At 46.0% G+C, this 18,263-nt stretch overlaps 1 protein-coding gene across 4 annotated transcripts in view; it reads right to left on the reverse strand.

The window, feature by feature from the left end:
* LOC127647776 (uncharacterized) overlaps positions 1-18,263 on the reverse strand; it is a 417,720-nt gene that overhangs the window by 384,771 nt on the left and 14,686 nt on the right. For all 4 annotated transcript variants that reach the window (XM_052132240.1, XM_052132239.1, XM_052132238.1 and 1 more), the window contains exons 2-3: positions 611-955; positions 174-530 (exon numbers count right to left, since the gene is read on the reverse strand). In XM_052132240.1, the coding sequence (XP_051988200.1) occupies positions 174-530; positions 611-955 (702 nt within the window). The remainder of the gene's footprint in view (positions 1-173; positions 531-610; positions 956-18,263) is intronic.

Consider the following 18,263-nt stretch of genomic DNA (forward strand, 5'->3'; position numbering starts at 1 on the left):
AGTTAATGAATGAGAATCTGTTTAGTGGTTTCTGACAATGAGTGCAATCAATCTCAAGTTACTGTCAAATGTGGAAATGCAAATTCAATATTACATGTAACTAAACAACTAAATGAAACTTCATTATTAGTTTACACTCCACTGATTGTGTATTTCATTTATGTGTTACTCACCCAGTTGTTCCAGTTCTACAGTTGTGTTGGCTGAAACTCCTCCAGCAAACACTTGACACATATAAACTCCTTTATCTTCAGTTCTGACACTCTTCAGTCTGAGAGAGAAGTTTCCTTTGGAGATTTCATCAGTGAAGAACTCAACTCTGTCTCTGTATTGCTCATGTGATGATTCGGGTAAAGGTTTATTGTTTTGGTAGAGCAGGACCAGGATAATTCCATCTTCATCTGTTTTCTTCCATGAAAGCTCTTCAATCTCTTCAGGTGTGATGCGAGAGTCCACAGAGCAGTTCAGAGTGACGTCTTCACCCGCATACGCAGATATGGAGTGATCTGATCCCGAGACTATCAAACGCTCTGAAAAAAGGAACAGTTGCAAATATACAGCGTACAATTTTATTATTCAATGTTAATATGCACCTCAACGAGATTCTTACCAACATGTTTTATTTCGACCACAGTTTCACCAGAATCCTGCCCACTGAAAACTTTACATCTGTACTTTCCCTCATCTTCAGCTGTCACATTGTTCAACAGGAGGGAGAAGTTTCCATGTTGAATCTTGTCAGTAAAGAAATGAGCTCTATCATGATAATCCTGCTGCTGGACCTCTGGCCGACTCTCACCATCTTGATACAGATGAACCAGAGTCTCTGTGTCTGATCTTCTCCATTCCACCTCCAGTTCTTCAGATAGTAAGGGTTTGTCAACAAAACAGGGCAAAACCACTGAACCTCCCAGAGGAACAACCAAAGTTTCAGAGGGACCTTTCACTGTAATGCCTAAACAAATGTAAAAACACTTAATTTAATAATCATCATGAAGCCATTATTGTTTTATACTGTGATACATCATATCACTTTGATGAAGATGAGATCACATTATCTCTCAACACACTCAATTTATATTCTTTCATGTCTTTATTGAACACATCCCATTAAACATTTGCAGTGTTGTGGAAAAAAGTAAGTGAACCCTTAGATTTAATAACTGGCTGATCCTCCTTTGGCAGCAAATAACCTCAACCAAGCATTTCCGGTAGCTGCGGATTAGACCCGCACAATGTTCAGAAGGAATATTGGACCATTCTTCCTTACAGAACTGCTTCAGCTCAGCCATATTCTCTGATAATAATTCTACATCCAGTATATTCTATGCTGTTTTTCACAAATTTGTCAAATATCTCAGATATCATGGCAAATCTATCTGTCACAAGGTGGGCAGTTCTTGTGTTCTTGTTATCAAAGCACAGACAGCACATGATATCTCAGGATTTCTGTCGCGACATTGTCTCTTTGTAATAAAAGTGTCCAAATTAATTAGACCAAAAGTCACCCAATCTCATGCTTTTGCCTCCCGTAACACCTCTCAAATAAACGTGTCAGTTTGAACTTTTCAGCATTATTCCGCCCATCTTCCGCATTAGTGTACTTTCGTATATTTTTCCATATTCCTGTGTCAATCAGGGCAGGGCCGACCCAATAAACAAACTAAACATTTGTTTAGGGCCCCGCAATTGTTTTGGGCCCCCCCGCACCCGAACCGTATCAATGAAATGTCATATTCAAAATTTCTTAAACCTAATTTTGGAACGAGGATGGAGGATTATAAATTGTGTGGGTGCAGAGAGGATGATGCGTGCTGCACGCAGCACTCTGCTGGTTACGTTTGTCAACTGCCAGGAGCAGTAGCTAGGCAACAGACGTCCAGCCATCATGAAGGTAACGTACCCACCAGGATCAGAGAAAAGAAAAAAATTGAAGACAAGAAAAGAAGTGAAGAAGAAGGTAAGCTGCAAGTAGCATATTGGTATCTATCGATATAATTTTTAAACCATCACAACAGCAGCTGCAGCGCCAATGCTCTTCTTAGCTAGCTACAAACTTTAGCTAGCTAGCTAATGTTTACCAAGGTCCTAATGCAAGAATCAAGAATCAGACGATCTGTGGCCTCTTTTAATACTGTTTGCTACTTTTTGTGTGCTTTAACCCTATCCTGCCGGAGCGTTCAAATTTGGGAACAATTATTCCCATGGTTAACATTCTAAATGTTTGTTTTATTCCATTTTCCCACTAATCACTAGAAAGGTCATAACTTTTAAACGGTTGATTATATTTCTAATCTGTCTGCTGTTCTACATTGCCCACAAAATGATGTATATTACATATGATCTAAGTTTCCCTCTAGCTTGTAATTAAAATGGTTGAAAATGCAGTTGTCTGATGAAGTATTGTGGCTGGAGAAGACATTTACAAAAAACACTGTATCTGTAACAGAGTAAAAGTCTGTTAATTTAAAATAAATTAAGTTTCAGATTCCCAGCCACAAATTAGTGTTTGTTGTTGCAGTTTGTGAAAGAGGGAAAACAGTACTATCAAATGTCCAACAACATCACAGCAAACAATATAATCAATCCACAGCAAACCATAAGGAAAAACACAGCAAACAAATAAAGTTTTAGAAGAAACAAAATCACTATATCAATCAATAACAATTCCCAAATTTAAATAAGGTTAACCATCAATCACACTGCTCCACTAGTTTTATATTATGACACTCCTCCCCCCTTTAACAATTGTCGTCCCGACAAAGTCTTAGTCTCCATACCTGTCTGGAGGCCTACCCCTATTTTGTCTCTGGGACCTACGCAGGGGTGATCTATCTCCTGGCTCAGGTCTCACAATAGGGGCTACTAAGTCATCATCCACTGAAACTGCAGGAGGGGCACATGCTATGGGCACAAAGGTCAGAGGTAACAAAGGCCCAGGATACAAGGCATTCGAAAAATTGGGGTTCACCATTTCAGTCTCTGGGGCTTGTTGAGGCTCCTCAGGGGGGTTGAAAAGGCAAGGCCTGAGGTGATTACGATGAATTGTCCTGATGGGGCCTTCTTTTCCTTCAGGCTTTATCTGAAAAACTGGCAGGCCTGGACGTAGTTGATCAATAACCACGTAGAGTTGGGGCTGCCAGTGAGATGCCAACTTCCTTTGTTCTCTGCGGCGGAAGTTGCACAAGAGCACTCGCTCTCCGGGCAACAAGGGGAGGTTCTTTGTTTTCCGAACATACCTGATCTTGTCCCGCATTCTGCTCTCTCTAGTTTTTACTGCCACCTGTCTGTAGACTTTATGTAGGGTCTGGTTGTGTTGGTAAACCCAACCCTCCAGGTCTAGTCTTTGGGTCAATGGTGGTGCACCAACAGCCGTTTCCACTGGCAGGCGGGCATGTTGGCCAAACATGACAAAGTGTGGGGTCAGTCCAGTGGTCTCATGAGGGGTGTTGTTATACATCTGCAGGAGAGTCGGCAAGTGATCTGGCCATCGCACTTGGTCTTCTGGGCTCAGTGTTCCTAATAGAGACAGAACAGTCTTATTAAACCTTTCGCAGGCCCCATTTCCTTGGGGCCTGTAGGGTGTGGTTCAAACTTTGACACACCCATACAGACTGCACAGCTGTGCCACCATGGTCGACTCAAAGGCCGCTCCTTGATCTGAAAGGAGTCGTTCTGGACATCCCCATGGCTGGATAAGGTGGCGCCAAAGGGCACGTGTCGTAGTGGCTGCTGTCTGGTCTTTTGTAGGGACAGCCCATCCGTACTTTGAGAAAAGATCAGTTATTACCAACAGATAAGGATAAGTGTCACCATGCCTACCAAGAGACAACTAGTCGATTGAAACGGTTTCCAAAGGGTATGATACAAGAATAGGCACAAAAGGTGCCCTTACCTCTGGTCCTCTTTTCTGTTGAGTGCATATTGCACATTTGGATGCCCATTCCTGCAAGTCCACACCCATCCCGGGCCAGTAAAAGTTTTTTCTCAGCAAGCCCTCAATCTTGGCTATTCCCATATGGCCTGAGGCATTGTGATACTTCTCCCACAACTTATAAGTCTTATCTGTGGGAACCACAATTTGGTGGAGGCTCAACCCTGTATGCCGCTCTTGGGCCCTCCGCTGTAACATGCCCTCCTGGATGTGCAGTCGACTCCATTCCCTTAAGAGGCGTTTTGTTGCCGGCATGCACACTTTCCTCTCCTCAGCTCCTGGAAAACAATTTCCAGCCACCCAACCCTTGATTTGGGCCACAGTCTGATCTTTCTCCTGCCAATCCTTCCAATGGTCTTCGGCTTCAGTGCTGACCTCTGACTCCACCACTACTGTCTCCACTTGGGCCTGTTGGTCGGATCCTGTTTCCTGTGGTAACCTGGACAAAACATCAGCATTACGATTGGAAGCACCAGGGCGATACTTAAGTTCAAAGTCAAAATTCGCTAGCTGTGCTGCCCACCACTGCTCCGTGGCCCCTAAGTGTGCCGTGTTCAGGTGGACAAGGGGGTTATTGTCTGTAAAGGCCAAGAATTTATTGCCCCACAAATAGTCTTTAAACTTTTCGGTGACAGCCCATTTAAGGGCTAGAAACTCCAGTTTAAAAGAACTGTAATTTTGGTCGTTCCTCTCAGTGGGGTTGAGGCTCCTGCTGGCGTAAGCTATAACCCTCTCTCTGCCATCCTGTAGCTGTGCCAACACAGCCCCCAAACCTCCCAGACTGGCGTCAGTGTAAAGATGGAAGGGTTTTGAGAAGTCTGCATATGCCAAGATTGGGGCACTCACCAGAGCAGTCTTCAGAGAATCGAATGCCATCTGGCAGTCTGGGGTCCAGTCGATGGCAGCATTTCCTCCCCGCATACAAGCAGAACCTACTAGAAGAGCATTCAGGGGTGCTGCTATTTTAGAAAAACCCTTCACAAATCTTCTGTAGTACCCCACAAACCCAAGGAATGCTCGTACCTGCTTAATGGTAGAGGGGATGGGCCAATTCTCAACGACAACTGTCTTTTCCGAATCTGTGGATATTCCCTCACAAGAGATGACATGCCCAAGGTAGGTGACTTTCCTCTGGAACAGGCTGCATTTATGGGGCTGCAACTTTAAGCCATGGGCTGCCAGCTTCTCAAAAACCTGCCCCAGGTGATTGATGTGGGTGTCAAAGTCTGGGGAATATACAACAACATCATCTAAGTAGATCAGGAGAGAGTCATGGACCTGCCCACCCAGGCACCGCTGCATCAAGCGTTGGAATGTTGCAGGTGCATTACAGAGGCCAAAGGGCATCCTCTGGAACTCGTACAAGCCCAGGGGTGTAGTGAATGCAGTCTTCTCTCGATCCTTCGGGTCCACATCTACTTGCCAATATCCACTGGCCAGGTCAAGGGTAGAATACCAAGCAGCTTGCTTGAGGCTGGTGAGGGACTCTTCTATCATTGGCAAGGGATAGGCATCCTTGTGGGTTAGGGCATTCAGCTTCCTGTAATCCACACAAAAGCGCCAGGATCCATCCTTCTTCTTCACAAGGACAATTGGCGCTGCCCAAGGGCTGGAGCTTTCCTTTATGACATCATTATCCAGCATGTTTTTCAGAAGTTCCCTCAATTCAGGGTAAAGGCTTGGTGGAACTGGCCTGTAGCGCTCCCTGCTGGGCGGTGCAGAACCCGTAGGTATGGAGTGGAGGACTGCACTGGTCTGGCCAAAGTCCTCATCACCTGCTGCAAAGATGTCTCTCCATCGCTGTAATAGTGAGTCCATCTTCTGTTGTTGGTCTGTTGTTAAGCCATCACCTTTCAGCAGGTTGACTGGATGCTGACCTTCTGTGCGGATGTGGTTGGTCTGCACATCCACTTCCACTACACCTGGATCTAAAGTCCTCAAAACAAGGTCCTTCTCCCCTCGAATCTGCCTTGGGTCAACCTGGAAAACATTAGCAAGGGGGCGGCGTTGAGGTATCAATATGGGGTAAGGATTGAGGTTACGTACCCTTATAGGGAGGCGTCCTTTCACCACGGTAGTAACAGTCCGGGCCACCTGCCACACGTCATCTCTTTCTGGGGCCTCCACCAAAGCACAACAATCTGACCTGGTTTTTGTGCCATAAAGGTGTGTCCACAGCACCACCTCACTATTAGGAGGCAAATAGACTGGGTCTTGGCGGGTTAACCTGGCCACTCCAATCTGTCCATCTGAGGATTCGTCCTGTGAGACCTTTTGACAGACAGCAAAAGCACGCTCCCATTCCCCCTTTGCTTCACGTGACATAGTTGCACCAAAGACAGTTAGGCCAGGGTGGACTCCCTGAAATAGCTCTTTCCAACAACATGAAATGACATTCATCCCTAGGATACCTCTTTCAGCACTCAGACACTCATCCTTTACAATGATAACCCCTTTACCTGGCACTGTGACTCCTCCCACTGAAAAATCCAAGATGGCGTAGCCAGTATATGGAATCTGTAGTCCATTAGCTGCTTTTAGAGAGAGCCAGTGCAGATCTTGTGGGCTTCGCTTCTGCTCTCCACTCAGCCATTTCTGAAAGAAAGTTTCACTGAACAGCGTAACTTGTGAGCCTGTATCAAGTAAGCAGGGCAATTTTACTCCCGCAACAACAACTTCAACCCCTGGACATGTCCCCATCAGGGATGGTTTGTCCGTTTGGTTTCCCTGGTCCCCCTCCCCAACCACCCGGCTCTCAGTGGTTGGGGCTGTTAGTTTAACTGCCTCCCCTGTTGACAATACCTCTGGATGTGGCCAGCCTTCCCACAGCCTCTGCAGATTGGTTTACTCCGGTCGTCCCATTCCAAAGTCTGGTGACGCCTGGGGGAGGCAGTATAGCGGCCTTCCCAAACAGCCCCCCTAGGGGATAAGGCCGGGTCTCTATGCACCATAGTCTGAGGGGAGAGCTGGCGTTTAAGCTCGTCAGTTAGGGTTTCTTTAAGAATAGAAAGTTGGTCTGTAATTTATTTTCTAAGTTCGGCTCTTACTGTCTCCCTCCACTCTTCTAGGCTAGGTGCAACCATGGATTGGTTTAGCTGTGGCACAGAGATACGCGAGGCACAGACAGGCTCCATCTTCAGCTCAGCTTCTAATGCTCTCACTTCGCTACACACCTCAATAAAGGACAATGTGGGTTTTCTACGCACCTGCCTTTGGAGTTCCTGTTGCACCACACCAGGCCTTAAGCCCAGTACAAGTTGGTCCCTAATAGTCATCTCGTCCTGGGCAGAGCCTGCTGGTTCCTGTTCCCTCCACATGGAGAATAGTTCCCGAAGACGGAGAATGAAAGCGGAAACAGTTTCCTCTTCCTGTTGGTGACATTTTAAGAATTGTGCCCGGAGTTGGGCTACTGGTGTTACATGCCCATACAGCCTTTTTAACTCGCTCAGCATGTCTATATTTGTTAAGCGTCTTCCTGAATTCAGTAGCCTCATCTCTCTTTTTGCCTCACCCTCAAGTGCCCCATATATAAAGTCAGTTTTCTGTTCTTCATTCAATCCTTGTGCCCTCAGCATAGCCTGTACCTGCCCACTCCATTCAGAAAAACTCATTTTGCTTGAGTCACCATTAAACCTTGGGATCCATGGGACCCCCATAAACCAAGGCATCATCATTGCATTTATCACAGGCTGACTAAGTGGAACATTTTCCAGCCTGGCCCCAGTACCTTGAGACACACTACACTCTGGACCTTCAGGCTGTGCTTCATTTTCATCTGCCATTCTACACTGTGTGGTGTGGAAAGGGAAGACCCTGCCGACTGCGCCACTAATGTAACAGAGTAAAAGTCTGTTAATTTAAAATAAATTAAGTTTCAGATTCCCAGCCACACCAACACAGCGAGAAAGACACAAGAAATATATAAAAATAGTATTTTATTATTTTAAGGGTCAAGTTGACAATAACTATATTAAAATAACATCTAAAAAAAAACCCGGGGAAACCATAAAACCATAGATTGTCCAATGTTCTGTCCCAGGGTGAAACAATACCCGAGTCCAGTCCAGCCTGGAGTCAGCTCCATGTTTCCCCTGTCGCCGGCGCACAATATCTTGCTTCAGTGGGACTTCAAACAGCCTATTCCAAATCCAGAAGTCCAGAGCCAGGACTTCCGCGGTGCAGCTCCGCTTCTGTCAGTGGAGAAATCGTAAAATCAATGGGGAGCCTGCTCGTAGCCGGCAACTTCAAAACAGTCTATCGTGAATAGAATGATGACTTTCCTTTCCTGTACTCCATGCGGGCTCCTCAATAATACTGCCGTATCCGCTGCTCTGCCGCCGGCACCTTCACAGAAATAAACAACAACTAAACGACTCCTTTAGCTCGAATGCAAAGAAAACGCACACACGCGCATCAGTGTGGGAGAAAAATAACCACTTCCCTTTAGTCGGAGCTTTGTGAGCATTGATAATGTACAGTCCAAGAGTCGGCTCCACCAAGGCACAAAAGATCCAGACAGCAGCAACACCGAGGGGAAAGAAGATTCACAATTCAGTCCGCAATCACACACGGCACGTCCATCTGCCCTGAGCGTTCAGACCTCGGTAAGAGATCTAGCCTCCTTTTATTAGGAATGATCTAATCAGCTGGCAAATTAGATCGCTGATGGGAACGGGGTTCTACAGGTGTGTCAATTAGTGTTTGTTGTTGCAGTTTGTGAAAGAGGGAAAACAGTACTATCAAATGTCCAACAACATCACAGCAAACAATATAATCAATCCACAGCAAACCATAAGGAAAAACACAGCAAACAAATAAAGTTTTAGAAGAAACAAAATCACTATATCAATCAATAACAATTCCCAAATTTAAATAAGGTTAACCATCAATCACACTGCTCCACTAGTTTTATATTATGACATATCCGCAAAGCAACCTGCATTGTTGATGACAACCACACACCCCTCACACAAACTCTTTACCCTCCTGCCGTCTGGCAAGAGGTACCGAAGCAAAGACTGTGCAACAGCTTCATCCCCCAAACCATCAGACTCCTCAATACTCAAGAGACTGGACTGACACACACGCACACACACGTGTCCTGAGTTGCACTTTAATTATTGTCACTTTATAACTGGCTGCTACCTCATTAACTGATAGAACATTATCTCATAGTATGTTATGTTTACGTTTTTAGAAACTGTCATCTTTTTGCACTACTGTGTACTGATCGGCGCTGCACTGTCTCTCACTGTGCCTATTGTCCTGTTCATTGTTAGAAATTTCTTGTACTGTCCCGTAATTTTTGCACATGTTTAAACGTGCACTTTATATAGGTATATAGGTATATATAGGTATTTTATATAGGTATTTTATTTAGTTGTGTAGTCTCATGTGGTTCTGTATTTGTCCTATGTTGTTTTTATGTAGCACCATGGTCCTGGAGGAATGTTGTCTCGTTTCGCTGTGTACTGTATTAACTGTATATGTTTGAAACGACAATAAAAACCACTTGACTTGACTTGACTGCTAGTGAGTTCAAGTGGCCCTTACTACAGTTCTGGTATCTTATTGGTAAAATTCTCTCTCTGAAATGAGAGTTTTTTGCATTTATAAAATATATAATTTCTCTTCTTTATTTCATATACCAGGTCCCTCATCTCCAGCAGCTGCTGGTCATTCTGGTGCTGCATCAACAGGTGAACTAAGACTTTGTTTTTCCAAAAAGACATAATAGAAGATTCCACCATTGTTACATGTTTAGGCCACTTGTTAATGGGGAGAAAATTAGACGTAGATGGTTGATGTATTCAGAAAAAAGGATGCTGTCTACTGTTTTTGCTGTAAATTATTCTCAAAAGAATCTGCAAATCTTAATGCAGTGGGACAACAGGACTGGATGAATATTGGGACGATACTGGGAATACATGAAAACAGCACAGAACATGTAAACAACTTAAAGGCCTGGAAGGAACTAGAGCTCCATTTAAAAAATAGAAAACTATAGACCAAACCGAAATTGACCTCCTGGAGGCAGAGAAGAGGAGATGGAGAGAGGTGCTAATTCGATTAGTTTCAATCATCCAGTATCTAGCAGAGAGAATCCTTGCATTCATGGGGTCTGTTGACACCCTGCATTGCCATAATAATGGGAAGTTTCTCAAAGAAGTGGAACTAATAGCCAAGTTTGACCCGGTTTTAAAAGAGCATATCAGGCACATTGACAGTGGAGGGAATTATGTCACATACTTGGGCAAAACCAAAATGAGCTCATCACCTGTATCAGTGTTATGATCCCTTGTTGTCTGTCCCGTGTTTTCTGTTTCACCCGTCTCTGTTCACATTCCATGTCACGTTTTCCCTGTTGTCCGCCCCGTGTTTCACTGTCTTCGTGTTAAAACTACATTTCCCATGATCCCCAGCACTCATCACTGCCAGCCTTGTGTCATTGTGCTCACTTGATTGTAGTTTGTCATCATCTTGTATCCAGTGTATATATACCCTGTTTGTTCTCCATTCCCTTGTCTATCGTTGATGTTTATGGATGCTTGCTTGTGAACCCTGTTTATGCCTCTCGTGTTTTGTTCCATTTAATGTCTTCCGTGTTTTGTTTCTATTTTATCCCATCGTGGATGTTTTGTTTGTTCCTGTTTTGATTGTCTTATTAATTTAATAAAAACCCTGCGTTTGGATCCTTGCCCCTCGTCTGCCTTCCTGCTCATCGTTACAGAACGATAGACCACCTATGGATCTAGCAGCGGTTTTCCTTGAACTGGCCCAGGCAAATCTTCCCCTCCGCGAGTACTCACGACTCTTCTCCACGGTCGCCATCCACACCGGGTTTGACGACGATGCCCTGAGGACCATCTACTGGGTTGGGTTACCGTCATCCCGGCGGAGAGAGGCGCCGAAACCCGGAGACCACCCGTGGAGGGAGTACATGAGTCTCGTGCTGAGGAAACTCGCGCCCGAGGAACCACCCCTCGTGATTCCGGCTGTCGAACCTGAGCCCCTACCTACCCGGACCAACGTGCCAGCGCTGCCAACTTCGTCCGCCCGAAGGAGGAAGAGAAGGAAGGCTTCCGCCTCTCAACCCATGCCTGCCACGGTCAGTGAGCCAGAGCCCACGCCTGCCACGGTCAGCGAGCCAGGGCCCACGCCTGCCACGGTCAGCGAGCCAGCGCCTGTAGCCTCGACCGTCCCTGAGCCAGCGCCTGTAGCCTCGACCGTCCCTGAGCCAGCGCCTGTAGCCTCGACCGTCCCTGAGCCAGCGCCTGTAGCCGTGACCGTCCAAGAGCCAGCGCCAGTAGCCGTGACCGTCCAAGAGCCAGCGCCAGTGGCCGTGACTGTCCCAGAGCCAGTGCCAGTAGCCAGGACCGTCCCAGAGCCAGCGCCAGTGGTCGAGCCCGTCCTAGAGCCAGCGCCTCCCAAGTCTCTCAAGTCTCTTGAGTCTTCCAGGGCTCCTCCTCCCGAGCTTTCCAGAGCTCCGCCTTCCGAGCTTTCCAGAGCTCCGCCTTCCGAGTTTCCCGAGCTTTCCAGAGCTCCGCCTTCCGAGTTTCCCGAGCTTTCCAGAGCTCTGCCTTCCAAGCTTTCCAGAGCTCCGCCTTCCGGGCTTCCCAGAGCCCCGCCTTCCGAGCTTCCTGAGCTTTCCAGAGCTCCGCCTTCCGAGCTTTCCAGAGCCCCGCCTTCCGAGCTTCCTGACCCTTCCAGAGGTCCGCCTCCCGAGCTTTCCAGAGCTCCGCCCTCCGAGCTTCCCAGAGCTCCGCCTCTCAAGCCTCTCGAGCCTACCAGGGCTCCGCCCCTCAAGCCTCTCGAGCCTCCCAGGGCTCCGCCTCTCAAGTCTCTCGAGTCTTCCAGGGTTCCGCCTCTCAAGTCTCCCGAGCTTTCCAGAGCTCCTCCTCCCGAGCCTCCTGGGGCTCTGCCTCTCAAGCCTTCCAGGGCACCGCCCCTCAAGCCTCTCGAGCCTTCCAGGGCACCGCCCCTCAAGCCTCTCGAGCCTTCCAGGGCTTCGCCTCTCGAGCCTTCCAGGGCTCCGCCCCTCAAGCCCCTCGAGCCTTCCAGGGCTCCGCCCCTCAAGCCCCTCAAGCCTTCCAGGGCTCCGCCCCTCAAGCCCCTCGAGCCTTCCAGGGCTCCGCCACACAAGCCCCTCGAGCCTTCCAGGGCTCCGCCCCTCAAGCCCCTCGAGCCTTCCAGGGCTCCGCCCCTCAAGCCTCTCGAGCCTCCCAGGGCTCCACCCCTCAAGTCTCTCGAGCCATCCACGGCTCTGCCTTCTGAGCCTCCTCCAGAGCCTCCTACGGCTCCGCCTCCAGAGCCTCCTAGGGCTCCGTCTCCAGAGCCTCCTGCGGCTCCGTCTCCTGAGCCTTCCTCGGCTCCGTCTCCTGAGCCTTCCTCGGCTCCATCCCCGGAGCCTTCCAGGCATCCGCCTCTAGAACCGCCTACGGCGCCACCGCCCTCGGCTCCACCGCCTAGGCCTTCCTCTGCTCTGTCTCCTGAGCCTTCCTCAGCTCCATCTCCTGAGCCTCCTACGGCTGAGCCTCCAGAGCCCCCCTCAGCTCCGCCTCCTGAGCCTCCAGAGCCCCCCTCAGCTCCGCCTCCTGAGCCTCCAGAGCCTCCCTCAGCTCCGCCTCCTGAGCCTCCAGAGCCTCCCTCAGCTCTGCCTCCTGCTCCTCCTGGGCTTTCCATGGGTCCGCCTCCCTTGGCTCCGCCTCCTGGGCCTCCAGAACCTCCCACAGCCTCATCTCCAGAGCCCCTCTCAGCTCCGCCTCCGGGACCTGTCCCTGTCCTGAGGCTGCCTCCCAGGCCTCCTAGACCTGTCCCTGTCCTGTGGCCACCTCCCAGGTTCCCTGAACCGGCCCTTGCCTTGTGGCCAGCTCCCGGGCCACTCAAACCTGTCCCCTTAGTGTGGCCTCTTCCCAGACCTCCTGACCCAGTCCCTGTCCTGTGGCCTCTTCCCAGACCTCCTGACCCAGTCCCTGTCCTGTGGCCTCCTCCCAGGCCTCCTGACCCTGTTCCCGTCCTGTGGCCTCCCCCCAGGCCTCCTGACCCGGTCCCTGTCCTGTGGCCCCTTCCCAGGCCCCCTGGCCCAGTCCCTGTCCAGTGGCCTCCTCCCAGGTCCCCCAAACCTGTCCTTGCCCGGTGGCCAGCTCCCAGACCACCTGAACCTGTCCCTGCCCTCTGTGCCCCCTTGGACCTCCTGCCTGCCCTCTGTGCCCCCTTGGACTTCCTGCCTGCCCTTTGTGCCCCCTTGGACTGTCTATCTGCCCCGCGTTGCCCCCTTGGACTGCCTGTCCACTCTCTGTGCTCCCTTGGATTGCCTGTCTTGCGTCCCTTTGGTCTGTCTAATTGTCCCTTGTATCTCCTTGGTCTGTCTCTGTGTCCCTTGTGCCCCCTTCATCTGTCTGTTTTCCCCCCCGGGTCTACCCCCTCACTCCTTGGTCATTTTTTCTTGTTGTTGTTCTTGTGGGTCTTTTCCCCTCTAGGACCGTCTGGAATCTGGTCCTTTTGAGGGGGGCCTATGTTATGATCCCTTGTTGTCTGTCCCGTGTTTTCTGTTTCACCCGTCCCTGTTCACATTCCATGTCACGTTTTCCCTGTTGTCCGCCCCGTGTTTCACTGTCTTCGTGTTAAAACTACATTTCCCATGATCCCCAGCACTCATCACTGCCAGCCTTGTGTCATTGTGCTCACCTGATTGTAGTTTGTCATCATCTTGTATCCAGTGTATATATATACCCTGTTTGTTCTCCATTCCCTTGTCTATCGTTGATGTTTATGGATGCTTGCTTGTGAACCCTGTTTATGCCTCTCGTGTTTTGTTCCATTTAATGTCTTCCGTGTTTTGTTTCTATTTTATCCCATCGTGGATGTTTTGTTTGTTCCTGTTTTGGTTGTCTTATTAATTTAATAAAAACCCTGCGTTTGGATCCTTGCCCCTCGTCTGCCTTCCTGCTCATCGTTACAATCAGTGACTCAATCCTAAATGCATTGGTGGCTTAAGTAAAGAAGTCAAAATATTTTGCAAGTATTCTGGATTGCACCCCAGATATCAGCCACCAGGAGCAGATGTCTGTTGTAATCAGATGTATCTGCCTTGACAAAACTCCTCAAATCAATGAACATTTTCTTGTGTTGCTAATAGCCCCTGAATCTACAGGTCTTGGGTTATCCACTCTTATTCTGAACAGACAGGAAGAGCTCAAAATCCTCTTTCAGGACTGCAGAGGCCAGTCTTATGACAATGGTGCTAACATGAAGGGGAAGAACAAAGGGGTTCAACCAAAATGCTGGAGAGGAACCCTCTTGCATTTTATGTTCAATGTGGAGCACATACGCTCAATTTGACTGTTGCAGATGCTGCCAAAGGGTCAGTGGATGCCACCAGCTTCTTTGGAGTGATACAGAAGGTGTATAAATCAGCTACTATGCAGAGGTGGGCCATTTTAAAGAATCACGCCAACCTCACTCTCAAGTCTTGGAGTGACACAAGGTGGGAATGCCGGCAAAATAGCATTGAGCCTTTATGCTTCTATTCAGACAAAGTCAGGGTTGCCTTACTTGAGGTCAGAGACGAGGCAAAAGATCCATCTGTGAGACACGAGACACAGTCTCTAGCTGAAGAAATAGGATCATTCCATTTCCAAATATGCACCGTTGTCTGGTATGACATTTTGAGCAAGATTACTATTACAAGTAAGCATCTTTAATCTGTGAACCTGCAGCTGGACACTGCGGTCAGTCTAATAGACAAAACCAGAGCATCGCTAGTGAATTACAGGGCCACTGGCTTCAGAGATGCTCAGACCACAGCAAAAGATCTCTGTGAAACAATTAATGTGGAGGCAGTGCTTCAACAAAAGAGGCTGAGAAGCACAAAGAGGCACTTTGCCTATGAGGCAGCCAATGAACCAGTGGCTGATGCCATGAAGAAACTGGAAACTGCCTACTTCAATGTTGTGGTGGACAGTGTCATCCAGTCTTTGGATGACCGTTTCCAGTCTCTAGGAGAAGTCAGAGATAAATTTGGAGTGCTCCTGAACTTCCAACATCTTGATGACACCACCTTTGGAAACCAGTGTGCACAACTTGAGGAGACACTAACATGTAGTGATGCAGCTGACCTTGATGGGAGAGAGCTAGTGAGGGAGATCCAAAGCCTTCCAGACTTTCCAAAATCAGAAATGACAGTAATGGAGCTGCTTTCCTTTATCCACCAAAAGGAGCTGTCCGAATTGTACCCAAACCTCTGGATAGCGCTGAGAATAGCATGCGCTCTTCCAGTCACTGTTGCATCTGCAGAGAGAAGCTTTTCCAAGCTGAAATGAAAAAAGACCTACCTGAGGTCATCCATGGCTCAGGAGCATCTAAGTGGACTGGCTATTATTAGCATCAACCACGAAGTTGGCAACCAGATGATTTCTGAGGTTCTGAGGTCCAGGCAACCCATGGTTATTACGAATTATTGCCCTGGCTGTGAAGAGCCATATTGGGCTATAGAGTTTTTATCTCTTATTGTACTTTTATTGCACTTGTGTATTTGGACCTAATAATTAGATTTATAGCCTGTTCTTTGCACTTTGTTAAATCTGCTCTTTGAATTTGTTAAATCTGCTTTATCTAGATATAAATCTGTTTTAATATATTTTTAAATAAATAATTGTGTTCCCTGTAACAATGGCTTTTTGTTTAATCTAATGCAAATCTATTCTATTCATAGGCAATGGGGGGCAAGGGGTATCATGTTTTGTTGTACTCTAGGGCTTAATATGTGCCAGATCGTCCCATCATTGTTGACATGATTGGTGCTTCGTGCACATCCTTTGGCTGGTTCAGAAACCTGTAGGGCCCAATACACTATTTTTGTTTTGGGCCCCCAAAACCCTAGGGCCGGCCCTGTGTCAATCAAGCACAGTAAGCTACTCAATGGACTTGTAATATTGTCCTTGGCATAAGATGTTGGTCCAGGGGATTCTCTCATTATATAGGCCTTTATATACGTGATTATGGATTGATTTTAACGGCATATAGATCTGATGCTACAAGAATGACACTTCCAGGATTGCCAACACAAATATCTCGTATCATGAACATCGACAAGTGCACTGAGAACAAATGAATGGCCACTGTTTGTGATTTTAATTTAATCTTAATCACTGTAGACATCTGTTTATTTATTAAAGTTGCTTTCCACACCATTCAGGATAATGGACGGCAATCTCGGAATTAGCAAACAATACAAAACACATATAATTTAAGTGCACAAAGATGTTTTAAATAAAAAATTTTACTAGTAGAAAATCATCAGTGCTTTTTTGGTTTTCTTTCTTTTTTTGGAAAACTTACAGCCTGTTTCTATTAAATTACTGTTTAGTTTACTTTTGAAATAATGCCGGCAAAATTCAGTGAATTAAATCAAATAAATTACCAAATGAAAAAAGCATTACATTTAAAAAATGTATTACCAAACGAAAAAGATATATATATTTTGAGACCTTTATATGCCTTTTCTTTTCTCAAACTTACTGTAAATTAGCTGTACCCTGTTCTGTAGATGAAGTCTTCTGAGTGACTCTCAGATTATAAACTATCAGAACTATTTGTCCAATGCGGAGTTCACTTTCAGAAAACAAGCATTTGAACCTTTTAAGACGTTTACAATTTTTTAATCTGACCCTCTTTACCTCAGATCGCATTTGCTGAGCTTCTTCAGACAATGTAAATCGCAATATGAAGCTAAAATACATTTTAGATGATAATCAAGTTCAGTTGGTGGTTAAAAGTTGCTTGAAAAATATGCAGGACATAAAGTAGTTGTGATTGTGATGCTTTTGATTAGATGATTGTTCAAAATATTGAATATCACGGATGTATAAACCCTGATATTACACCGCATAAATGTTTATTTAACATATATAATGCACGTATCTATGTTTATATACATATATATATATATATATATATATATATATATATATATATATATATATATTGTACAAAAATGTATTAATATAAACTCAGTTGTTAGGAATTCCTTGTCTTGTTTCACTGTTGCCCTTTGTCTGCCTTTTTTGTCACCTTTGCATTCCTTAGTTTTCACTTTTGTCCCTTGTGTAGCCCCTTAGTCTCTTTGTTAGCCTTCGTGTTCACTTGTCATTGTTAAAGAACTACACTTCCCAGAATCCACCTGCTATCATCACTGCCATTTTGTTCATTGTTCTCACCTGTGTCTTATTCAGTCATCACTCACTGTGTATTTAAGCCCTGCTTTTTGTTCACTCCTTGTCGTTCGTTGAATGTTGTTGTTTGCCTGGTATGTGTTCCCTGCCCGTGTTTTCTAGTTTTATGTTTTATTTCCCCATTGAGGGTTTTTCCTTTGTTCCCGTGTTTTGTGTACCCGCCTTGTTTATTTTTCTAATAAAAGTTTAAACTGCTTTTGGATCCGCATCTCCTCGTCTGCTTCGCTGCCTCCATTCATAACATCAGTATATTCCCATGGATACTTGCATTATTTTAAATATATAAACTATATGCCTACTGTCTATATTTTCAATGTGTGTATATATATATTGTATTTAGTTATAAAATAATACACTTTACATATATATATATATATATATACGCTACAAATTATTGTAGGACTACAGAGAGCCCCTGCGCCATCTGCTGGGAGAAAAGAGAATCGCAGCCTTTAACGGCTCAATTAAACATCACGTGGACGCGAAGCGGCCGTCAATTCACAGAATTAGAAGCAAAATACCTTTAAACCAGCTTTCCCTGGTGCTATTTTGAAAATTTAAGTGCACTGGTGATAAAACTCAAATATCTAGGATGAAAGCAGGGCCCTGGATTTTGATTGAGTGCAAAGATTATTTTTCTTAAAGCACAAAGGTCGGATGACCCCATGCTCCACACTTCTAGTGTTAATAACAATGGTTTTAACCATGACTGAAATAACTAGGACTGTTGTCACCGTGGGTTTCTTAGCAGACATCATGGTTTTGATAGAATTAACCATGGTTTTCTGTAGTAGTAGTACTGTAGTAGCCATATAGTAAACATGGTTTTATTTAGTATTAGTACTATAGTAGCCATATAGTAACCATAGTTTTATGTAGTAGTAGTACTGTAGTAATCATATAATAAACATGGTTTTATGTAGATGTAGTACTTTAGTAGCCATACAGTAACCATGGTTTTATGTAGTAGTAGTACTTTAGTAGCCACATTGAAACCATGGTTTTATGTAGTAGTAGTAGTAGTACTGTAGTACCCATATAGTAACAATGGTTTTATGTAGTAGTAGTAGTAGTACTGTAGTAGCCATATAATAAAC

The sequence above is a fragment of the Xyrauchen texanus genome, chromosome 8 (assembly GCF_025860055.1).
Source record: "Xyrauchen texanus isolate HMW12.3.18 chromosome 8, RBS_HiC_50CHRs, whole genome shotgun sequence".
NCBI lineage: Eukaryota > Metazoa > Chordata > Actinopteri > Cypriniformes > Catostomidae > Xyrauchen > Xyrauchen texanus.